We start from the raw sequence: 26,315 nt of genomic DNA, 5'->3' as shown, positions 1-26,315 counted from the left end.
CTCTGCTGCTGGTGGCCAGCCTTCTCAGGTACAATGTAACACACAAATCAGACAGACGTGCAGGAAACACGGCTCAAAATGTAAACGTTCTGTTTCTTTGTCTCTTTGTTTGCTGCATGTCATTTCCGTGGCGTCCAGACAGAATTGTACGAGGCAGGGCGTTATGTAATCTGGGGATACAGGCTTGTAACGCCTAAAGAAAGCACTGATGGGAAGAGATAGCGAGAGGGTGTAAAGGGGGAAATAGAAGCGAAGAAAGGGAGTGAGAAAATGAGAATCACAGCAGAGGGAAAGGTAGAAAGAGAGCCATGGACGCTCAAGGAGCAGAAAAACATTGTGGTCATCTGCAGTGCGATGAGTCACCTGTAGGCAACACACACACATATACACGCACAAACTCAAAAGAGACAGGCTTTGCAATCACAGCCCACAGCTGTGTAGTTACAATGCCATATTGTCTCATAAACTGCATTCACAGACTGCGCCGCATTGTCTCTGTATCTGAAACACAATCTTCTGCTGGAAATAAAAAGTGATGGAATTTAAAAATCAAAAGGGGAAACTGCAAAATGATTCGACCTTTTAAAGCCTTCCTGGCGAATTCGGAGACATCAACCTGATGACTAACATAAACTGTCGAACAAAATGTTAATGAAAGACTGAAATTAGTGTTTAGAGGCTTTACTGCCAGCATGATGTTGCTGCTCTTGTAATGAGTTAAAATAAAATCTGTGGATTAAATCAACCATCTGTATCCTGTGTACATATTTCCTTCTGCTACCCTTCTGCTGCTGCGTCGAATGTGCTGTGAATCAAATCATTCAACGTTTTACAGACACACCAGATCTACATAAAACAGAAAACATTATTGGAGCTGCAACTAAATAATTTTTCATAACAATCTGCTGATAATTATTTCAATTAAACCGTTTGGGCTACAAAAGTGTCACATCATCAGATGTTTTGTTCGACCAACTTTCCAACTTGCAAGTATTCCTTTATTATCATGTAAGAAATGAAAATTGTCAAATATTTTAAAGAATGAATCATGATGAAAGAAAAGAGTTGCTGATTGATGTTTGTTGAAATGACTCAATGAATCATAGCAGCTTTAAGAATGACTAACAAAAGCGTGTCAACCTCATATCTTCACCAGTCTAAATTATAAATAATCAAGCATAGAAAGGTCACGATGATAAACTGAGAAACTTTAGCATCACTGTTATCAACATCAGGCTGAAATTTTGCCTTTTGGCTAACACTTGCACATTTACAGTTCAACAATATGCTTTGCCCGTGAAAATTAATAAATAAAATGGAATGAAAAAGCTTTTATGTTTGTAAAATACAAAAATATTAAATAAAAGCTTAAATAAATCAAATTCTCATGCTTTTGCAGGATTAAAATGGTATGAGATTACTAACAAAATATGTTCTATCAACCATACCAATATGCAAAACTAACTAAACTGAACTAATATAAATTATCTTGCATGTTTTTGCAAAATCAAAATGTTTGTTTTTGTATACTGGCAAGCTTTCTGGTCATCAAGTCAGTTTTAAAGAGGAAAAAAAACCTTGCTTGCACTTTTTTGCTTTAATTGTATTCTTCCTTGTGGAACTTAATCCTGAATGTGTTGATTTCCTAATCACAAATATATACTTTAGCCTCTGACATTTCTTTTTTTTTCAGAGGCAAAGAACTTTGTTGCAAAGCTGTATGTTAAACGGACTCATTTTTCATTGGCTGTCATCTAGCGCAAGGTTACTGTACAATGAAAACAAAGAATTTATACTGCAGCCTGACAGGAAATCAGGTGAGCTTTCAACAGCAGCATTAGCTCATTTCCAAACTGCCAGTCCATCAGTTGGTGGTAACATTATGTTGCTGTGTGAAACTGAAACAGCAGACTGTTTCTGATGGTCCTGTGAAGACAAACATTAGGTTTCTGTGTCCTTCTTGAGGATAAAAAGACAGGAAATAAGGAGCAGATCTTGTCATCATTCATTCAAATTCTCTCTGCGTTTAACTCACACTCTCCAGTCCTCCCCCCCAGCCAGCTTCATCTCTTTTCAAGCTTCATCACCAACACACAGCACCCCCCGCTCCGCCCCAACACCTCACTCCCCTCCCCGATTTCCTCCACCCACTTTCATGTCCCTGAACAAGAATGAGATTAATTTAGTCCATTTGTATTGCTAGTAGCTGGTTGTGCTGCTAACAGCAGTAAAAAACCTAAAAATCTTCTGTGTTGAGTGGGAGCTACTCCTCGTCTAACCTCGCTGGTGTGTTCTCCCTCTCATGCCTTCAGTCTACCCCCTGTGTGTGAGTATGTATGCAGCTGTACGCCCATGCACATGCTCGTGCAAATTATTCCGAGGCACTCTTTTATTCATGGTCACGTGCATCTTTTAAAGCATTTCATTTTGGGAACATTTTAGTTAAGTGGTTCATGCAACTTTCAGGAGACTGGAAACATTCAGGTGTGAAAGACCACACAGCAGCTATTAGCTTTTCTACGGCGTTACCATGGCAACACTGTCAATGACAGACATATTGATTATTAATATTTTCGCTATCATCTACTTAGTTGGAATCTTTATGTTGCATTGAGAGACGAGTGGAAACAGTTTCTACCCGAGTCTCTGAATCGTCAACATATGACCTGGTGGCGTGGTTAGCGACCTTTGACTGTAGAGTCTGATCACATATTTGGTCAAACTCTGTTCAAACACAATGTGCAACACATGAACAAACATCCACAAACATCCTGCCCTGGCCCAAGCGCCATTTTGTCAACGCTGAAAAGATTCTCACTCACATCACCCAAAAACCAAATCAGCAGTTTGTAAAGGAGGCATAATAAAAAGACGTTTAAATGATGTGAAGTATTCTGCTGTTCATTTAGAGCATCAGATTGTTTCATAATAGATCTAATTACATCTTTGCTTGACACAGAGATTTGATGTTAGATCATGTCATGGAGAATAAAGAAAGGGATCACGTCCAAATAAAAGCAGAAGAGCTGATTCACCCTCTTCAATTAATTACACTGTAAGTTTGTTTGTGTGTCCACACTTTTCAGCTGATTAACTTTCTAACACTAGAGTAGTTTGTACATCCACCAAGGAGGTCATGTTCATGGTGCACTTTGTTTTTTTTTTAGCAAAATTATGGAAAAAGTTTTGGAATGATTTTCAGGAAAGTTGCAGGAAATTTTGGACTAGAGACTAGACTAGAACATTGTGAGACTGAATTTAACAGGGATGTCGTCTCTGTGATGACATTGTAACCCTTATTTCTTGTCGGGGTAGCGTTCTCCAGTCTCTCGGGCTGATGGGTGATGAACTGGCTACAAGATAACTCAACACTTATTTCTGAATCTTCTTTAACAACCAACATCGGCACGACGGCATACAGCATTCCACCTCACGGGTCACAGCACAAGAGAAACCCCGCGAAACTACTGCATCCGCTTGACTATCCCTCACATACAATTGTCCCCCAAAACAAGGGCAGGTAAGAACTAATAAACTTTGGGCAAGGGGACAAGTAATATCAACTTAAATATAACACATGAAAATTAATACATAAATTATAGTGAAAGTGCCATAAATAATAATGAAATATTTGTTTTATATAGTAGTAACTTAAATCATTCAAATAACCCAAAACATATCTTTTTTCAGTAAGGTTACAGCATCTATAAGTTTCTGAAGAGCCATTATGAAGCTCAGTGTGGTTGCCCTGGCTGCCGCCATCTTGGCCCTGCCTGACTCTTCTTACTCCGGGGTAATTCAGGAAAGGCGTGGATTGTGGATGAGCTGATGTGGCCAAACGAGGCCTGGTTGCTGAATCCGGCCCCCTGTGAAAGGACCCACCTGTCACTCAAAGCGCCCATGCCCATAAAATATGATAGATTTTAAGCCTTATATAATTGAAACTGAACTTTATAAAGTCAATCTTCTTTACAGTTGTCATGCATGGGGAATTGGTTATAGAGGCTGAAACGTTATTATTTCTGCTGTTAAAATGTTTTACAAATCTGGCTTATTATCATGCTGGTTAATTTGGGACTTCGCTTTTGGAGCCTTAAATGATCCAAGGAACAGCAGTTTTTTTGCTTCATGTCTCAACCCCAGAGGTTGCTGCTTTGCATGGCAAAGGTCTATACTCTGAGAGTGGCCTTCTAGTCCAGTGGTTCTCAAATGGGGGTACATGAAGGCACTCCAGGGGGTACATGAGATTTTTAAAATATACATTTAAAAAGTAGCATCCATGCAAAAATCCTTTATAAATATTATTTAATAAATATTTTAGGAAAATATAAGTATAAGTTCATAAAATTAATTTTATATTCTGTAGGCTATTCAATTTCCTGATCCTAAAAGCCCAGAGTGTCCCCCATACCAGGATGGTAGGACCCAACCTGTCATATGCCACCTGGCATCACCTGTCAATCACTTGAAAACTCAAAGATGGAGTCGTGGTTTAAGCGTAGCAGTTATGGTTTTAAATGGTTATATGCTCACTGTTTTTACAACATTAGTTTGAATCACTACATTGTAGTGATGAGAAATATTTGCAATACATTTAGTCATAGATTATTAATATTTAAAATGTTTGAAATAGGGTTTTTTTTCTTCAAATGTATGACTTTTGTATGTGTTTATCAGTTCCGAAGTTTAATAAATCAGACACTGATGGCACAGCGCTCTCTTTTTAAGTCTTTTTTTTTTTCAACCAAAAATGCTTTGCCCTGGATAGGGGGTACTTGGCTGAAAAAATATTTCACAGGGGGAACATCACTGAAAAAAGGTTGAGAACCACTGTTCTAGTCTAACAGACTTCAGATGTTCACCAAGTTTCCCAAAAACAATATGATTGTAAAATCAATAATAGGTGTGATCATAGATTGACAAGTGCGTAAGAGCGTCTTTAGAAGCTACAGAACCTACAAGATAACTGCAAACTAAAAGTTTCATTGATGTTTTTGGTTCAATTTAAATCAATATTTCAACATATTCTTAAATCAGGCTTATTATAAAATAAGATAATTAAACTACACACACAAAACCAACTATTTTGGTGATTGTTTTTGCATTGGCCACTTCTTGTCCTCATCAGCCTCCTCTTCCTCTACTTGTCTTACATGTTATTCTCTTGAACTGAAATGCCACTTTTTTATAATTTCTTCAGTTTTAATATTTTTTCTTTATTGTTCATGGTGACACACACTTACTTCTATGCGGTTAAGAGTAACATCTGACTTGAAGCAGCTAAAAGGATCAAAATTTACTTACTTTGACGCAGTGAGTGAATCATAGAGGGCAGCGAATTGAAAGCTCTGACTACTGGCTGTACATTAAGCTTTGTTTTCATATAGTGAACAATGCAGAGTTTATATGTTTTTATACTTTGATTCAATTGCTCGTCAGTTATTAAGTTGGAGTGGAGATAACCGATCCTTATTGCACATTTACAGCAGGTTTGCAGTCCAGATTTCCAAGGTAGTGCACATGTTGTGATGAATTCGGTGATCACTGTGGTGTGTAGTTAACCCTAAAAAAAACATACGGCCCCGGGGGAGGGGGGTAATATTTTGAGGAATAAGTTTACGATATTAAAGTGGCGAATCTGCGAGAAAAAGGTTGCTTTTTTTCACTTTTTTCTCGTAAATCTGGGACTTTTTTCGAGCGGATTTGCCACTTTAAATCTCTTTAATCTAGTAAGTTTGGAACTTTTTTCTCTAAATATTATACCCGCCCCTCCCCACCCGTTTGTATCTTTATTTTTATTCATACTTTGTGCTAATACGCTGTCATAGTCAAGTTCTCCTCGTACAAGTCATTGAAGAATAACACAACTGTTTCTTGCATATTTTTGTTGTTGTTTGAAGTTATCAAATAAAGCTCATCGCCCAATAAAGAGTTAAGACCTGTGTGTGTGTGCTTTAGACAGAGCTTTTTGTTTTCAATCTATCTCCAAAACCAGATACTGCAAGTTATAACCATCACTTGTCAAAGTGTGTAAGGATCGATTTAAAGATTTCCAAAGAGTCACAAGCTGCTGGTATGTTTTCTGTAGGTGAGGCCAGGTGCCGCTCTCCTTCCTGCGACTCTCACGTCAGATTCTACATCTCTCGCTTCACTTCCTCAGACCGGGGGAAAAAACCTCCAGAGGGTAAAACTGAAAGTGAGACAAACAGGTTCTCTTCTCTCCAAGGTCAACCAGCTGCCACAGTCAATGAGCCTCTTCAGTCTATGAGTCAACAAAGCACGGAATCACTTCCAAGCATTCGTTAGTCATGTATAATACAGCCCTCCGACCCAAACACGTTCCCAGTTAAAACACACAGTCATACATAATAACCATTGTGAGTTAATGGGAGGCTGTAGACTGAGTCATACAAGATGTCCTTTTAAATCCTTCTAATGTTTTACAGGTTGTTGTTGTTTTTTCTGCTCTTTTTTTCCCATGTGAGCTGTCCCTGAGACACCCTTTGGTGCTGTCTGTTTGTGTTTACCCCCACGGACAAACCCATAGCTTCATCAAGGGTGCTATGGAAAGGACAGTGTGTCATGAGGGGACCGAGCAGCACGGTGCCGCATTGTTTTAGAGGCTGGATGAGTCACGGAAGACAAATCAGGGTTGGTGGCATTTGAGAAGGCTCGTCCATCGCATTAGGACGGCGCTGTGGGATTATAACGTGTTCCCATGATGCCTGTTGTAGCAGGTCAGACAAGGAATTCATTAAGGCATAATGTAACCCAATTACCTCAGAGACCGACAGTTACATGTTACAATTTGTTGTCTTGCTCTCCCTGTCAACCTTCCTCAAGAACAAGAAGTTAAAATTCCCAAAACATGAAGCCATATTTATAGCACTCAGTACACAATGCGAGTGCAGCATCGCTGTGACTATTTCAAGTAATTTCTATATGACTCACCAAAGAAATTCAAAAGCTCATACATCATCAAAAGAGCAGACAGCAAATTCTCTTCTGCTTTAGTCATGGCTGAATTACTTCTCATCTATATCGTCTCTTTTTTTTGGTGAGATGAGTCCACGCTTCAATTATTTGTTCCTTCTGACAAAGTCTGAAATTCAAATGAGGCGCTTGACATTGTGCAGATTTAAACTGGAAATGTGGTCAAAAATATGTGGAACAAACAACTCTCCCCTCACACACACACGCACACACCACACCCCACCCCTCCCTCCGTCTCATTCAGGTTTTTACCACATTTCAAAATAATGCTGCTCAGTAGGGTTCAGTTTTCTCTGAGTGGCTGCCTTTGATTTTTTTCTCCTGTCAGTACTGATAAAAGCAAAATTACACAAGATTGCACACATACAATAGGGGCTGCTATAAATGCATTTTGTATTTGACTTTCAGCACACATCTCCTACGTTCGTCCCGTATGCGAATGTCAAGTGTATGCAGGTGACAGACTCCGAGCATAATCCTTTTTCCTCCCCGCTCCCCTTTTCTCTCTATTTCCACCTCTGTGTCTCTTTGTGTCTCTCTCTCTCTCTCTGACCACCCTCACACACACTGCCAACGTGAGATAGCCACGTTTGTGTGTCCAGTGCAGTGTGTCATGTGTGATAATGTGTGACGTACGCGTCACGTGCCAGCGGTTTTAGGGTTCCACTAGAAGCTGCTTATTATTGTTATCGTTTTTAGGCATCATCATTATCAGCTGGAGCAGACGTGACGGGTCCCTCTGCGTCATTGTTCCCTCCAAAAAAAAACCCAAAGCTCTCGCCACCAAAGCTCCCCACAACATAACCAACAAAGGGGAGAAGGGGAGAGAACACGTCGAAAATCACTCTGGCACTCTTTCAACGTCCCTCCCCTCATCCATACTCTCATCCACGGCCTGCAACACCCCCCCACCACCCTGTATACCCTCTGCACTCTGTCTCCCTTTTTTTGCTTCTCTATCAAATGTTCACTTCTTTTGTCTCATGCACTCTTTCTTATTCCACTATTCTTTCTGCGTGACATGTACTGCCCTCGTCCGCTCGCTGTGGCCGCCATTATCTAAACCACCCATCTCCTCATCTTTGCCTCAATTCCCCTCTCTCATAGTCAGGAAAAAAAAATTCACTACCTACACACACAGATAAACGCACACCCCAACACACACACAGTGACACTGTGCGTGCAAATAGTCTCACCCCTCCCAAAACCTTTTTCCATGCGCCCTGCCCCCCACCACCACCACCACCTTCTACTCTCTCCAAACCCCTACCCCCTACCCACCCTAATCCTAATCACACCACCACCACCGTCATCAGCCCTTATCTCACTCCACCAAATCTGCTGTGACTCAAAACAATTTCCTCTCATTTGCGATTTTACTACCCACCCCCGCCTCCTACACCTCCATCAAACCACCTACCCCCTCCAATAAGCCCTCTCCACCTCCTCAATACCCCATCGCTGCCCATCAGGCGCGAACCCCACCCAAACGCACATGCACACAAACACAAACACATACAAATGCACTCACGTACACACACTCTGTGACCGGTCGCCATTAAGAATGACGGCTCATCATGTGTAAGCGGTGACTTGCCACTGTCATCCAGTGGAGTCTGAGAAGAACTGCAGTGTGACGTCACAGCGGACGCCGGCTCCGCTGGTTGGTGGAACATATTTACGTGTGTGTGTGATTCTGTTCGTGTGGTTGGGATGGGGGAGCCGGAGGAACACAATTTGGTAGGTGGGTGGACCCGGTGGGCCTTGCTGCATCACTGAACCAGGAAAATGAATGAGAGCCTACACTAGGTGTCATCCCCTTCCTCTCCCGTTGGCCTCCGCTAATTTCCCTTTCTCTTTTTTGCTCTTCTCTTCTCCTTTTTGCCCCCCCAAGGCAAAGAAATCAGTTGGAACTGCAAAAATTAACTGAGTGTTTGACAATATGTTCGACAGTATGTTGCAGGGTTGCTCGACTGTGGTTAATGACTTGATTCAGCTGAAGGAGAAACAAATGTTTATATTATTTGATTAAATGATTAGAAATCCATTCAAAGTTCATTGAAGCAGCCTGATGTGCCAGAAATTTTGAGCGTTTGGATTTCTGCAAGAGCAAAACAGCACCACCCGATGGGAGGTTCTCTTACAGAGAGAAACACCTCACAGACGTGTTACTATGGGAGGAAGAATACAACACAAAGAGGTGACAGGATACCAGCATGTCTGATGTTTTACAGTGACAGACGTAACGATTTACCTCAGTGAGGTGAAAATAAATCTCTGTGCGAGACGCGTCATGAAATGGTTTGACACCCAACAGAAAGAGTTTTTTTTTTTTTTATCAGAAGTATAGGTTTTTTTCCTTTAGAGATAACACAGTTTTAGTCATGATTTAAATACAATGTAAAACCAGGAACAAGTCAGACACTGTGATGTTGAGCCTGTAATGCAATTAGTGTTCATAATGAAATACAAAAGTCTAAGCTTTTATAATTAAAGTAGTGTTCAGATGATTGCAGTAAAACATTTAATTGATTGTTTCAACTCACTTACATGCAATTAAATACATAATTAAATATGTATTATTTATCCTCCAAACCATAGAACAACATATGTTGATACCCTCCAATACCACTCACAGGAGCATTTTCTAAATTAATAGCATCAGATCAACGCATCCTCATACCCAAACATAATGTTTGCCACTTAGAACACGTTGTTATAACTAATGCTGGACATGACACGAACACCAGTCTCCTGAGTCAAAGTTCTGTCTGTCCTATCCACCAACCCTCTCACCCTCCATAAGTGGACTTTGTCGTTCTTTACACCCCTTTACACTCCACACTTGGCTTCTGTCTAACTTACAATGGTCGGCACCTATGAAAGACCATTTTGTGCATTATGTTCAGCAATTTTTATGATTGACACATATAAAAGATACAGGGGGGAATTATTTTTCGACTAAATAGGAGTACATTTTATTTTTTGTGGGGTTTTTTGGCCTATTTGGGGCAAGCTGTGAACACCACATTGACATATTAAGATGACATCATGGTGAACTTGTTATCAAGCAGTTGTTTATTTATATACCCCGCAGTTATGGAATCACATTAGCATTCATGTGGAGTCATGTTTCCTACCACCTGGCAAATATTTACTCTTCTTTTAGTTCAGTTTTATGTCTCTATCAACTCCTGAGGAAAACATGTGGTTCTATAGCTGCTATATGCTTCACATTATTCAAGGGCCAGTTGCTAACTGTGTCTATCTGCTGTTTGGTGTTAATGATTTTTTAAGAGCTTTTTTGTTGAAAACAGCCGCCTTGAGTGGACAAAAACTACAAAATGAGAGCAGCAGAAAAGTTGAAACAGACTCAGATTTTAGAGAAATGTAGCCAGAGACGTTAAGTGAGTACTTCCCTGTTTCCATCACTGCCATAGGATGGGGTTCAATAACAATTTTTGATACATTAATTTATTCGTTATTTTTTACTAATTATCCAAACTGGGTTGTGGGGGGCTGGGGCTGATCCCAGCTGACATTGGATCAGAAGTGGGGTACACCCCAAACTATCGCACAGCAGACACATACAGTCATGGAAAAAACTGTTAGATCACCCTTGTTTTCTCTAATTTCTTGTTCATTTTAATGCCTGGTACACTAAAGGTACATTTGTTTGGGCAAATATAAAAAAAGTTTTAAAAAAATAAATAATAATTATTATTATTTTTATTTTTTTATTGTATTATTATAACTATTATTTAATTTGAGCTGATATCTAGCCATTTTTTATTCTTTTCATGATAATGATTTTGGTTATTTTCAAGAAAACCACCACCTGGTACAACTAAATGTACCTCTAGTTGTACCAGACAGTAAAATGAACAAGAAATTGAAGAAAATAACGGTCTATAATATTAATAATAATATTTTTTTCCATGACATGGGGAGAACATGTAAACTCCATTCAGCCAAACTTTAGAAAGTTTAAAAAACTATGGGGGTTAAAAATGAAACACAATCATTTAACCCTGCTTACCATGTTCCTGCAACAAGCTCCAGCACAAAACACTGGCCCTCCATATTTCCATATCTAGCTGCAGTGGAATGAATTAAGCTGCCTTCATGTGTGATCAAACAAAACTCTGACAATGCTGCAAAACCTGTGGCAAATCACTGATCTTTTGTGAAAGTTTAATGTTAATGTTTACTTGAATCAACCAGTTTTCAGAATGTTTCATTGCCTGAACTGTTAAGGTTATCTTTCATTTTTCTACCTTACTCTCCACCAAAAATGGCCTATGTTATAGTTTCCACCTCCTGTCAGTGCCCTGTTAAGGCCAGGGTTAAACAGGGTGAAAGGCCTGTTACTCATACAGTGTGTTTAATTATAGGCACTCACACCAAAAAGTGTTCAGTCCTCTGAAACAGGGCAGATCTGTAACGCCGCAGAGCAGTTGAGAGAAAAACAAGCAGCTTCATTTTGGCAGCGTTTTAAGGGGAGTGCACAGCTTGTTGGTGGGTCGGGGGTGGAGAGATCTGACTTGTAGCAATGCCCCGGCTTACTGTATATACTCATTCTTGCAGACAGAGAGTAAGGTGGGCGGACATAGCCTTGGTTATTGATTATCACCCAGGTAATTGGTTATTGATTACTCCCAGCCTTCTTGTCTGTGTCAAAGGGAATCGTACTGTACTATCATTCAGTTTGGGTCTGAGTTCTGTTTTTTGCCAAATCTCATTTCAGTATGGAAGATTTAGCAACAAAAAACACATGTAGAGGAGTAAATAGGCAGTCCAAAACAGACGAATCACTCCCTGCTGCTGCACGCAGTGTTGACTCACGCTGCGGATCCTGTCTGAGAAGCGTCCAGCTCTGGGTACCTGTGGACTACAAGAATGAAACAGTTCAGCTTTTAAAACTGGCAGGACCCGTGGTAAGACTTTGTTAAGATGGGACAAGAGTCAGATTTTACCTAGACTTAATATTTCCTCCAACATTATTCAGAATAATTAAGGATTAATCATATTTAATGCAGGGACATCTGTCTTTGTTCATTGTTAGGATTGTACATTTTTAAACCTGCTATTATTTAGAGTACTTTCCAATACAGGTAATTTATTACAATGATAAAAGTAGATATATCTGCTTTTAATTTGAAAAACCTTAAATTGCTTTGCTTTTAACATGAGGGCTGTGGTGTACCAGTAACTCTTTTCAATTTGCCACCTGCTTTATTATAACAGTCATTAACAGGGTAATAACTCCAAACCATTGGGACTAATTGGAAAAACAATTGCCTGATAGTGATAAAAGTGTGGCAGCATTTTAACTAAAACAGATAACATCCTCTCACTGGCCTAAATACATGTCTTTGAGGTGTCACTAGCTTAAGAATCAGACAAATACAGTGTGATATATTTTGCGTACTCAATTAGCACTTGAAAGTGTGGTTTTTGTTTAAAAATAACCCTTAATTCTCTTAAAATGGCTAAATATGCACTATTTCCCAACTCAAATGCATAGACTTGATTCATGCTTCATAGACAAAAACAGAGATATTTTTTAAACAATTTTTTTCAATATACCACAGACATAACGGTCACTTGCAAGGGTCTCCCGGACAGAAAATTATAACTTTGTGAGGAGAAAAAATGGTTCAGCCTGTATCCACTTTTTGATATATCCCATTCATCGCACAAAGCCAGAACTTGATAGATGAGGACATTTAGTTTCCTTTTGTGCAAACCTTTTGATGCCAAAGGCTGTCAAAAACCTACACCAGCAATCACTCGACCTATTTTCTAAAGAAGAAAAGAGAAGTAGTAAAGACGTTTAAAATTACAAAGGAGCTGTAGCAAAACCAAAGCATAACACATGTCACCTGCCAGAGCAAATAAGAACTTTCTCCCACCTCAAGGCCATTTGAAACATGTTTTTTATTAATAATAACTCAATCAGCTACTCTGTGTGCTGCGTGAGGGGTTTAATGTTTCATTCATGTTCTGTGAAGTTTGTATGTGTTTTAGCAGTTATGAAACAGAGTGAGGATGATTTTGTTTTATTTTTTAGATGATTTCACAGATGATGAGCTTCCTGATTGGCTTCGTCAGCATGGTGTTCTGCGGTCACCTTGGGAAATCGGAGCTGGCGGGGGTGGCGTTAGCGATAGCGGTGAGTGATTTATCGGGCGAAGAACTATATTTGGTAACTTCAGCGGATATCTAAATGAGGTCCACATGTCTCTCTGTTTGGTCGTAGAACCACATGGATTTCTTCCAGCTAATCAGCAAAGATCAGGCTACGTCACAGACAGTGACACCATGACATCTATAATATTTCCAGAAATTATTTTTTACTAGATTAAAGTGGCAAATCTACAAGAAGGAAAGCCGCAGATTTAAGAGATATAAAGTGGAAAATCTGCGCAAAGTCACAGATTTACGAGGAAAAAAGTGAAGAAGGTTACTCACAGATTCACCACTTTAAATCTCATAAATTTGCAATTTTTTTCTCATAGATTTGCCACTTTAATCTTGTCAACTTTTTTGCCATTAATTTGAGATTTTTTGGTCACAAACTTGTAACTTTTTTACCATTAATTAAAAAAATTGTGGTCATTAATTTGAGATTTTTTTCTCACAAATTTGTAACTTTTTTACCATTAATTTGTGATTTTTTTTTTGTCATAAATTTGTAATTTTTCTCAAAATACATATTCTATATACATATTACACATTCTGGCAGTATGTAATATCCTCCAATATTCTCTAGGGTTGAAATTTGGAATTTGCAAGTATTTCAATGAGTGCCCTATTAAGGGTTAATAATGTGTTTTTCTTATATTTATGTCCTCTAAATTGTCTTACTTTGTCTATACTGACTTGTATATCTGTATATGTGTTTGACAGTAGAGAGTTGTCTGTGCACTTTCTGACAACTTTATATTTATTATACACTTTTATTTTGACAATCTCCCTGTTTTGTTTTGAGTTGCAAACTGAGCATACAGATGGGGTCTATGTTCAAAATTAAAAGATCATCACAGGCTCTTGATTTAACCCATAAATAACATTTGCATGTGGCACTTTATAGTGAAATAAAATGGTAAAATCATATTCATATCATATAAACACTTCTTACACAAATAAAACAATAATCAAATAATAATATAATAGATTTGTAATAAATGTAACATGCTTGTTTTTTTGTACTTCAATAAGGTTATGAATGCATGACTTTTACCTCTGGTGGAGTAAGTTAAGTGTGGTTTTATACTTCTTCCACCACAGCTTATACCAAACGCCAGTATGGATCACTAAACATTGCTTTTTCAAGGTGTAATTGCAGTAAATTAGGTTGGGTTTTTTGTTTGTTTTTATGCGGGAAATCATGTTAAACTATATATTAATCATAGCAGGTTATTTCGACATGTATGGAGCAAGGTTAGTATAGATTTGGATTTTTTTTTTTCAAATTCACTTAGTTTTAATTAGTTTTTAGAGTGTGGTTGCTAGTTTTAATTAGTTTTTATTTTTTGGAAAATGATTAGTTTTAGTTCATTTTTCATAAGTTTTAGTGTTAGTTTTAGTTGGGGTTTTTTGTAATGGGCTATTTGTTGGGTGCGAGATTCAATAAGGTCACAATAAATGTTGCCCTTATTTCCTTTATATTATCCATATTAGCCCCAATAAATGTATTAAGTCATAAAACCAGATAGATTAAATAGATTTCAACTAAAAAGGTTTACGTATGAAAGAAGTTGACAAAGACGAAAACGAAGGACATTTTCACTATAGTTTTAGTTAGTTTTAGTTAGTTTTGTAACCACAAAATACAGTTTCAGTTAGTTATCTTTTTGTTTTTAAAAATGTATTTTTATTTCTGTTAACAAAAATGTTTTCCCAATTCTAGTATTCGTTATTTCGTTAGTTTTCGTTAACTATAATAACCTTGGTCTGGAGGGGGACCATATCTATTTATTTTATTTTATTTATCTTCAAGCATTAATCTGGTTCTCTTTTCTTTATCGACTGTTGTCTGATAATATCTCATTCCAATACAGGTAATAAATGTCACAGGTATCTCCATTGGCTGTGGTTTGGCATCAGCATGTGATACTCTCATATCTCAGGTAATCAATTCATCTTATTTATACAACCAGGTCAGTCCTGACCAGCTACTGCTGTGATCACAGTTTGCTTCCAGATTGGTTTTCCCGCATCAAATTGCACCTTTTTACTGGCACATGAGTGACTATTATTCTATTTTCCTGTGACTCCTTTCTTGCAGACTTATGGGAGTGGTAACTTAAAGCGTGTTGGAGTGATACTCCAGAGGGGAGTTTTGATTCTGCTCTTGGCCTGTTTCCCCTGCTGGGCCTTGCTTATTAACACTCAGCCCATTCTGCTGGCTGTCAGGCAGAGCGCAGAGGTGGCCAGGTGAACCCTCTCCACGTCAAAATTAGTGCATCACAGCCAAACTATCGCACAAGCTGACATCTAATGCTACATATACGCTTGTTACTCATGAATCAAGTTAGTATCTAGTATTCAACAGTGCTAGAAAGTAAATACATTTTCTCAAATCTTTAAGTACGATTTTGAGGTACTTGCACTCCACTTTTTTGCTACTTTATACTTCTAATGCACTACACCTGCAAGTTATATATTGTACTTTTTACTCCACTACATTTATCCGACAGCTTTACTTACTTTGCAGATTCTGAATAATCAAACAAAATAAATGTGCTATCTATGGAGAAAAAAAAAATCAAATGATGATGTATTGTTAGGAGTAAATATAAGACTTTGCTGATCTTTTTTTGAACGTTTTAAAAAAACACTGCAACATTAAAGTTATGCACACTAGAATGCTATTATTATGATCCAATATATGTTATTCTGAAATAGGCCATTCTGCATACTTTTACTTTAATTACATTTTTATGCTAGTACTTCTGTTATTTTCGAATGCAGAATTTTTACTAATCAGAGTATTTCTACACTGTGGTACTACTTCTTTAAAGTACATCTTTGATTTGTTGCATCAATTTACTATTTTTGCTTTTTTTCTGTCTGCCATAAAGCCTGTCCCAGCTGTATGTGAAGATCTTTATGCCGGCTCTGCCAGTGAGTTCAGCCTGCGCTACAATTTAAAAATAAAAATTTTTACGTATCTCCATCCATATACTGTATTGAATGGTTGTTGTGTTGCATTATTGGTGTGATTAACCCCATTCATCGCCTCGTGTTGAATTCTGCAGGCTGCCTTCATGTACCAGCTGCAGGGGAGGTATCTTCAGAATCAGGTGCGTTTAATGACTCCAAGACCACTGGTGTGAAACAAAATAATGACTGAAACTTTGTCTGTAACCAGATCATTTTGTGTGCTGGAAAATAAAACGTGTACTGTGAGAAAGTAACAAACAGCAGGTGCACTGATGTGTTGAAACGGCAAGTTTTTTTTAAACAGCTTGCTTTGGCTCACAGGGCATCATGTGGCCCCAGGTGATATCTGGAGCTGCAGGGAACATTTTAAATGTAATAATCAACTACGTATTCCTTCACCGTCTGGATCTGGGGGTCGCGTGAGTACAACCACCATATCCATAATAAGGGGCATAATCTTTAATATTCTTTAGTCAGAGGCTTCTTTGCAAAGAAAGGTGTGCCTATGGAACAGACCCAACACACTCAATCGTAAAGTACTTATTAAGTTACTGTGCTGCACTTTTTATTATATATATATTTTTAACTTGCATTTTATAAATTGAATGCTTTTAATATGTTCATTTATGTCCCATCAATGTGTAAAAGATCATCATGCATGTGTGAAAGGTGCTGTAAAAATATAGTTTATTATCATTGTATTATACATCTATATAATATATTAGATATTATAGTATCAGTCAGAGCAATAATATATACATGCCATCAGCAACATTATGCAACTTTTTACCTCCTCTTTCATGCACTCAGTTTATGTTGCAGCTAGTTCAGTAATCTCAGTACGGCAGGCAGAGGTGAAGAAACCGTTGCATGAATTATACTTTGTAATTGAGCAAACTAATTTCGGGTTGCAAACTGTTTGCACTGTCCAGACATAGGTTTGTAGTGATGTGTCGCACTGCGAAGAGGAAAGCAAAGAATCAATATTGAACAACATATTTTCTTTTCTTTCTTTTTACAAAATAAAATGGGTAAAATCTTATTTCATTGTAGAGCGGCATGCAGTGATGCACTGATTTGATATGGCCCTTTCTGAAGGATCCATATTTACATGAGTGGTGTACCACTGAAGGGGCACCAAATCCCCAAAACACCATTTTTTGCATTCATGTTGCCTAATATTAACATATTGTTAGAGTTCGGGTTTTTTTGCAGAACAAATGAGAGGATAGTAAAATCCTTTTGACTATTTATTTAAGACAATAATGAAAGAGTGAGAATGTACATCAACCTTCTCTGTTCACAGAGATCACAGGCTGCAACCACCTCCCAGAAAAGGATGACTAATCTTACTTTTACACAGAGTTTTACAATGTAAATGTGCGACTATCTGATTGGTCAACACTGTTGGGGCAGCACCATGGTTTAGACTCGGTCCGCCCATTACATTGGCACACAGGCTAGTCCTAGCCTCTTGGTGCTTCAGCTTCCAGTCACCGCCCTGTGGAAGAATAAAGCTAACACCACACTTTTGTATCTTGTCTAGTGTTAGTCAGTGCCTGTCTCCACCTGGGCCCGTGGCCTTGAATTGGAGCACAAAGAGTCCTTCAGTTTTTCATCTGCTTGCCCTAAAATATGTGGTTATGTGCAAAGCGTTATCAGTATGTCCTTTCTGTTGATACTCCTTATTTCTGTGTGTTGTACCTGGCATATGTGTTCCATGCCCCGCCAAATACCCCTTAAGCAGCATTTTACTAAAGGTCATAATGCAGACCATTGCTAATTTTATTAATCTCTAACAATATACTATCTTAATAGTATAGTGGAGGCTTTATTTGAGGATGTCCTTGTATGAGTGACTGACAATGACTATCTATCTTTTGTTTTTCTACTTTTTTTTGTTGTTTAACGGTGTTGCTGCCACCACAGTGGATCTGCAGCCGCCAATGCCATCTCGCAGTACTGCCTGGCTGTGTTCTTGTTTATGTACATCTGCTTCAGGGGACTGCACAAAGCCACATGGGACGGTATGTTTAGGGGATTAAACTACTTTTCATTTTGACTGTTACTTCCTTCTTGAAAGGTTTCTGGAAAAAACTTTGTACTCTGGTGGTGATTATCTGGAAACAAAGGGACTATTTATTATTTTTAGTCATTTTAGTTAAATTTGAAATTCAATCGCAGTCTTATGTGCAAAGGCCAGAAAATAAACCTGAAACTTCCAGAATAGAGCAGACCAGAGAGCCAAAACACACTGTAACTTCTTGGTGTCTGTTACTACATGTTTCACAAGCTCAGAACAGCCCCACAGAGCTGCTAGCATGACTGCAGACTCTTGTTTGATCTGTCATGCAGCGTTCACAAACCACACCAATGGATTAAGGTTTTGGCTCAGTTTAGCACTTCAGACAAGACAATGAAAGTCTCAAGAGTGTCACAGGTCTTCAGTGTTCTTTAGTATAACATGGCTGAATATTGGGCTATAAACATTTTACTGGATCAGAGTGGATTAATTCAGTTTGTGGGGACTTAGCTTGGGTTTTGGAGGATTGAAAATTGAGCTTCCCTCCAATTAAGTATGGCTTCTTCTTCTTCTTCTTCTTCTTCTTCTTCTTCTTCTCCATGGTACTTCCTAATGTCTCCTAGGCTGGTCAGGGGGCTGCCTGCAGGAATGGGGTCCTTTCCTCCACCTGGCGCTCCCCAGCATGCTGATGCATTGTCTGGAGTGGTGGCTGTACGAGATTGCGGGGTTCCTGGCGGGCATCATCAGTGAGGTTGAGTTGGGAGCTCAGTCTATAGTTTATCAACTGGCTGCTATCGCTTACATGGTACCTACCCTACATTTATATATTGTTTATAATTTTGTGTATTTATGAAATGATTTGGTTTCATTTTTTCCACCACAGTTTCCAATGGGGTTCGCTGTTGCTGCCAGTGTTCGGGTTGGAAATGCTCTTGGTGCTGGGAACACAGAGCAAGCAAAGCTATCCAGCAAGCTTTCCCTCATTTGTGCATGTATGAATCAAATATGTACCCTGACCAATCTCCACCGCAGTTTATCAAGACGGAAGGCGATGGCTGCTGTGTGCTTTGTCCTACAGATTCAAAGTCATGTCTCATGTTTGATGAAAATGTGTCACCAAAAGGCTTCCTGTTGAGTCATGTCTGTTGACTCATGTTTTGCTTTAGATTATATTCCACCCTTGTCTAATAGTCTTTCTTTTGCCCTATACAGCTATTGTCTCTTGTTTCATCGGAGCGTGTCTTGGTGTGTCGAAGGATGTCATTGGTTACATTTTCACCACCGAGAAGTAAAAAATTTGTGTTTTCTTACCTCAAAAACAATAACTAACTAAGCCAAGTCCTCACACAGAGAGCTTGTATAATTCCTTGTGTATTAAGTTCAGGGGTTACTGACCCTAGACAGCAAGATATGCTTGGATTTATTGCTTTTTGCACTGTCACTATCTGGTAAATGCTATTATTTAATCTAAGCAAAAACATTTCAATCAACGCTCAACTAGTTAGTATTTCATTCCCATAACTGTATTTGAATTTTGCTTTTAGAGAAATTATTCAAAGGGTGGCAGATGTCCTGAAGATGTATGGTTTCATCCATGTTGCTGAGGCCTTTGCGGTGAGAATTTTTCCACTTTATCCTCCAACCGAGCAAAGTAAAGCCAACTTGGTGGGACATTCTTTTTATATATATTATATTATATTATATTATATTTAGGGCCGGGACTCGATTAAAAAATGAATCTAATTAATTAGAGGCTTTGTAATTAATTAATCGAAATTAATTGCATTTTAATCGTATATAAATATTTGACCTGAGAACAGTGAGAAGTTTTTTTCACATGGATCTTTAGTATACCATTGAATAATGACTGAATACATAAGCTTAAGCAACAACAATATTGTTTATTTTTGTTCAAGTCCAACAGACCAGTGCAATTTTTGCCATTAAGTGTAGCTACCACACTAGCGTCCACGCTAGCTGCTATATGTTTTGCGCTGCAGTGATATGGGAATCCTTGTTGCATAGCAACACAACCATGCTCTTATCGACGCTTCCATCCGTTGTTTTTTTGTAACAAAATGTCCCAACGGGGCCAACTAAAGCGTCTCATCAGCTTCTTCCTTCATGTTCACTGTGGTTTGTTGTTGTCTGAACTCATGAACACTAGTTGGTGCTCCAGTATAATCGGTCCGCCTGAAACTCATCCAGTGAGAAATGTTCCACGGTGCAAAAATAAGTGTGATTAAAATGCATAAATTGTTTTAACGCGTTAATTTTTGTGTAATTAATTAACGCGTTAAAGTCCCAGGCTTAATTATATTATATTATATTATATAGTTATAAAGTTATCTCTTAGTTTTGCCTCCACAGGGTGTGACTGGAGGTATCGTCAGGGGGGCAGGGAAGCAGAAGATTGGTGCTGTGTGCAACTTGGTGGGTTACTACTTCATAGGGTTCCCCATTGGAGTGTCTTTGATGTTCCCTGTCAAGATGGGCATTGTAGGTGAGGTTAGATTAAATATCTTTACAATAAGTGCAAATGTTGTCATGTTTTCAGTCAAAGTAACAAACTGCCCTCTTCGCATCTCTGTTGCAGGGCTGTGGTCGGGTTTTTTAATCTGTGTTTTGATACAGTCCGTGTTTTTTATAATTTTCCTGTGTAAACTAAACTGGAAGAAAGCAACTGAAGAGGTGAGTCAAGAAATATGACTGGTCACTGTCAGAGGGTAATGTTGTCAATAGGTACTATTTTGCTAGGTTTAGGCATCAAAGTACTTGTTTAAGGTCAGGAATTAAAGGACAGGGTTGGTGTTATTAAAAAACTTCTTCCATACATAACTTCTGAGAGGAACGAACACTGGTCGCCCTATTTGGACCTACACTCACCGGCCACTTTATTGGGTGAAGTGGGCACCTTGGTTTCTAGTTCATTCACTTAACTGCCTTTCAATCGTCTTGAACCTGTCTGGCCATTCTCCTCTGACCTCTGGCATCAAGACAGTATTTTTGCCCAGAGAACTGCCACTCACTTAATATTTTCTCTTTTTCTGACCATTCTCTGTAAACCCTAGAGATGGTTGTAGATCAGCAGTTTGTGAACTCAACCATGCCACGTTCAAAGTCACTTAAATCACCTATCTTCCCCATTCTGATGCTCATTTTCAACTTCAGCAACTCATCTTCACCATGGCTACATGCCTAATGCATTGCGTTGCTGCCATGTGATCAACTGATTACATATTTGCATTAAAGAGCAGTTGAACAGGTGTACCTAATGAAGTGGCCTGTGAGTTTTTATGATACATTGCCGGATACAAAATTGTAGGAAAGCTACGAAATATCAATTTTCGTAGAAAATTATTTGGCCTTGTGTTTACTTCTCCAATGTGAACAGCATGTGATACTTATAGCCTGTTTTACTGTGTCTTTTAAATATGACATACATGATGTAGCTGTTTAAATATTTCCGATTAGGCACTGGTAAGAGCAGGAGTCCACATTACAGATAGGAACAAGATCTTGGGGATAGAAAACAAAGGTAAACACAAGTTACTTTACCTACAGCTACATATGAACATTATCTTTTTTTGAACAGTTGCACAATGTTAACCATGTGTTAAAAACCCCTAACAGCCCTGGACTCTGATGAGAAAATGGCCCACATAAAGGACAGTCGATCCAGTTCTTTGAGTCCGGCGGAGGGGAAGCTGGAAGCGCTGGCTGCAGGTCAGCAGACTCCAGATGATGAGACTCTGTCAGTCAGGCAGCTGGTGGTACGACGTGGCCTCGCTGTGCTGCTCATGTTCATCATCCTCGCTGCTGGAGTCTTCATCAGCGAGCTGCTCGTCAGACTGCTCAAATTAGACGAGTGACCATTATAAGACCTCGTGTGCAGCAATAAAACAAAGCTGCCTTCGAAGATACAGATGCGTTTTCATGTTTAGCAGTAAAGGAAGGAGCAAAAACACATAAATAAACAAGTAGCAAAATCAAACCTACAACAAAATGTCTTCGGGTGTTTCAGTGGATGACAGAGTCAAGGCAGCTTCCATCTTCTAAAATCCATAATCCCACTTTTGCAAATCTTCTGACTATTTATTGTGCATTTAACATAGGATAATATTTGCATTACAATGAAAGATAGTGGACAACTAAAAGTGTGCCATAACTGCATTAAATAAGTGGAATTATTCCAACTGAGTTGATTTTGAATGTTGCTTTATTTCCTGTCATTACTTTATACTGAAGGGATTGTCTTTAAAGTTGAATCTAATCGTAGTAATAGTATTTCATTTCAGTTTTCCAACTCTTTCTTGCTCTAATCGTGATAATAGTTCAAACCCAGTCACTTCTGCAGTTCTGACGTTAGTCATGTTTTGGAAAATCTAATAAGAAACACGACTTCAACGAGGCAGCCAATCAAAATCTGAACTCTAAAAAATACTGTATAGGGATGTCTTCTTTATATAGAAACATGCTGCGTAAGATGGGTTCCAATCAAGACACTGACGAAATATATGTTCTCATTATGAAATATATGGTCTGAATGGATGCCGCAATTAGAAAGAGCATGATTATATTCTATATTTAGGCTTCGGCACATCTGTGGATGTGTGCTTTCATCATCAAAGACAGAAAAGCTGCTTTTTTTTCTTTGGTTTATTTTCCTGTCCTTTGATCTGTGTTGCCAAATTTGACAATAATGAAAGGTCTGTGCGCTCACACTGCGACGTGCTGGCTGAATGAAGACATGTCAAACGGAGCAAATCATCCACCTGTTCACTCTGAGTAGGAGCAGATAACTAGCTAGCTCAGGCACCACAGTTATAGCCAACTCAAAAATAAAGATTTCACCCTTCTTAACAGCACATAATTTGCCATGTGTGATTTTCTGAAAAACTATTTATAGCAGTGGTTCGACATTTTGGGAAATACGCTGAGAGGATTGATACCACTCATTTCTGTCTCTGAAATGTAAGGTTGTTTAGCTGGCACAAGGACTGGAAACGTGAAAGCAGCTTACAAATTTCCCCTCCCAGCTTCTCTTTTCTCTCTAGAACTCACTGATTCACAAGTTATGTGAATTAGAGTAGTCTTTACTGGTAGAGCAACTGATTGCTGGCAGTAGCCTCATATTGACCGTACAGACTTGACAATAGAATTGATCTTCTCATCGAACGCTATATAATGATAATACTGTGTAGGGCTGAAGAAGAAGTCTCTGTTTGTATGTATTTATATATGTATGAATGTCCTTCGATTATCTCAACAACAGTTCAACCGATCAACTTCACACTTGGTGTGTGTATTGCTGAGGATCATGGGAAATGCAGTGCAAGCTTATAACATCTACAATACATGTTTATTAGTAGTGCTAATGTATAGTGTATTAAGAGGAGACTCTTATCAACTGTTACACCACCAGATTGCATGCTGGGTATATAGCTTACACTGTTAAAAAAGTTTGTGGAAATTACAGTAAAACACTGTCAAGTTGCATCCAAAATAGGGCGTAAATTAAAAATTGTATGTCACTGTAGTAGACACTTTTAATTACCATAAATCAAAGAATAGCACAAAACTTTAACTTTTACTGTCAAAAACTGTAGAAAACACACAGTTCTGCTGAAAAAATGTATAATTTCATGTAAAATTAATGGATAAATACCATGATGTCACAATGACACAATTACCCTAAAAACAACGGGATTATTCAGTTAAATTACAGTTTTTGCTGATATTTACATTTAAACACACATTTAAACCCACTCACTATACTTTTTACGGTGAAGTTCTGGCAACCACAGCTGCCGGTATTTTACCGTAAATTAAACAGTTTTTGTTTTTTTACAGTGTACTCAATAGTAGGAAACTCAAACTTTTCAAGCATCAGTGATGTAACATTTGTAATGAGTGCTTGCCGGAAATAGCCTGTTCCCAAAGATCAGACGGTGAGCAAATGAAGTGTGTATGCTTGCATTGCTAGTGGCTGCAGCTATGTCACGGTAGGTTTGTTTCTCAAGACCCAGCAAAGTGCAGTGTTGAGTGTTAAGTTGTTTGAACAAGCTCTTACAAGCACATCACTCTTAAGAGTAAAGGGAAACTATTGCACATCATCTATTTGTAATAAACACTCAAAATGAAATAATCTGTCCATCACACTCTATCTTTATTAAGCCTCAAAAAACATACTTTTTTGGTGAACTCTAAAAGTAAATGAACATACCTTCTTGTTTCCAGTCGCATTTTTCTGCTGATACAATAAAGCCAAGTCCTATTTGTATTTAGGCCACAGTCAGGCTCTCCTAAAGGAAGTTTTTTCATCACAGACTGACTTTAAGTAGGGTATAACTTTAAAAGAACTATATCTATAAAAGTCATTCTGGCCTCTGAAGCCAGTGCACCCACAACCCACTGCACTCTCCAAATGACATCAGCGACGGCTTGCAACAGATTAATATTTTCAACAGTCCCGTATAAACATAAAAATAAATCGTGCATATTAATTTATCGTTATTCAACATGTAAATCAGGCTTGATTCATACATGGTTACGTCGTCGTCTGAGCTTCAGTCTTGCTCATCAGCGCAGACATTGTCACAGGCTCCTCACAGAGTCTGTAATCTTGGCCCGCTCACCTCCAGAGACTGCAATCAGTAACATGCTGTGGCATCATTAACAAGTGACTGTGTAAAGATGTGCTGTCAGTATCGTCAGACTAGAACTTATGATCCAGTGTCTTAAAGAATCTCATATTAACTTCTTGGTTGTGTACCGGTACCTGGGAGTCAGTTAGAATACGGCCATTATCCAGAACTACTGGCTTCTGACAGTAATCTCTGATTGCTTCTTCTCCTTGATTAAAACAAAAAATCAATCTTCAGCAACTTGACCAATCACTGAAGTACAGATTGTGAGATTATTTATTGACATCTGGCAGTGTAGTTGCAGTTTAACATCAGATGTCACGTTGAAAAGCAGAAGTGTGTACCGGTATGTCCATAAGTGGCCGTCATTGTGTCATCATTGTTTCCACCACATTTAATAGCTAAACCTTGATCTTTGGAGTTGAAAGATGGACTAAAGCAACAGTAAAATTGTGAGGAGCCTACCTTTCCCAACTTATACACCTTTTACAAATGCCATTTCAGGTCTATAAAAAAGTAAGTGTCTAATAGAGAAGTCAGCCCACTGTGGCAGGTTGGGGTTTTTTTTTTACTGATACCTGTCAACCTCAGTTTATTTTATTTAAAGGAATATGTTTACAATTAAATTTGGTTTCTATATGTGCAGTTTTATTCAATTTTGTCTGGTAAAAGTGAACATTTTATTTAATAAAACTATTTAATCTAATCTCCACTGTGTTTAGAGCTAAAGAACAGGTGAAACAAACAGAAGAATCTTTCTATGGTCCTTTTTTCATCTGAGGAACAGGAAAGTTTTGCCTGAATAGTTTTCGAGTGTTTGTCGTCATTATATACGTAAGCCAAAAGACCTTGTGTTTAGAGTGCATGGATAAATTAAATTCACTTGGAATAAAGCATGAATGCTATAAATTCTATTTAGAGCATGGGTTATTGGTGCAATGCTGCTTCTTGTGGCCACAATGAGTATTACAACAATAAACACTTTTTTCTTCTTTTTTCACCTGCCAAAACTTGTATTTCACCTTCTCACAGATGAAAAAGTTGAGCAACTATGAAAAAAAAAAAAAAAATATTTTTATTTTTTACCTGGATCTAGATCACCTAGATCAGAGAACGCATCAACATTTTTTTTCTTATTACTTGTTCCATTAAAAGTAGCTACTTATTTACAAATGCATCTACATGCTATAGCAGAACAAGAGCAGCATTTTCTTCATTTCTGTCATCCAACTGTTGGAGGTTGTGATTTCAACAACTGGACCTCAATAACTGGTGGTTTACTTTTTGGATCCTTGCTAGACTACTCTGCAGTTCTTACTATGACAAATGTCTTGGGTAAATAATATATTTCAGCTTCCCTATGGTTATGGTTCCCTATAGTTTCTTTGTTGTACACTTAAAAAAACTAGCTTATTATTTATCAGTGGCCTCTATCCTGGAGAATACAAGATCTGAGTGACTGTGATACAGGAAGACAATGC

General features: G+C 38.3%; 1 protein-coding gene across 2 annotated transcripts; it reads left to right on the top strand.

Annotated features, from left to right (window-relative positions):
• Positions 1-23,397, top strand: LOC131986319 (multidrug and toxin extrusion protein 1-like). 2 transcript variants are annotated; one of them, XM_059351212.1, is made up of 17 exons: positions 1-28; positions 11,741-11,930; positions 13,067-13,168; positions 15,060-15,128; positions 15,287-15,435; positions 16,083-16,125; positions 16,260-16,304; positions 16,486-16,583; positions 18,094-18,191; positions 18,811-18,992; positions 19,071-19,179; positions 19,400-19,475; positions 19,732-19,801; positions 20,558-20,690; positions 20,784-20,878; positions 21,662-21,725; positions 21,821-23,397. In XM_059351212.1, exons 2-17 carry the CDS (start codon positions 11,742-11,744, stop codon positions 22,057-22,059), a joined length of 1,761 nt encoding a protein of 586 aa, XP_059207195.1. In that variant the 5' UTR covers positions 1-28; position 11,741; the 3' UTR covers positions 22,060-23,397. The 2 variants fall into 2 exon arrangements, with proteins under 2 accessions (XP_059207195.1, XP_059207193.1); XM_059351210.1 differs by lacking the exon at positions 1-28 and adding an exon at positions 11,584-11,630.
• The last annotated feature ends 2,918 nt before the right edge of the window (positions 23,398-26,315 follow it).

Source organism: Centropristis striata, chromosome 15 (genome assembly GCF_030273125.1).
Source record: "Centropristis striata isolate RG_2023a ecotype Rhode Island chromosome 15, C.striata_1.0, whole genome shotgun sequence".
NCBI classification, from domain to species: domain Eukaryota; kingdom Metazoa; phylum Chordata; class Actinopteri; order Perciformes; family Serranidae; genus Centropristis; species Centropristis striata.
The sequence above is the reverse complement of the archived record's forward strand: the minus strand, read 5'-3'. Positions and strand labels throughout refer to the sequence as shown.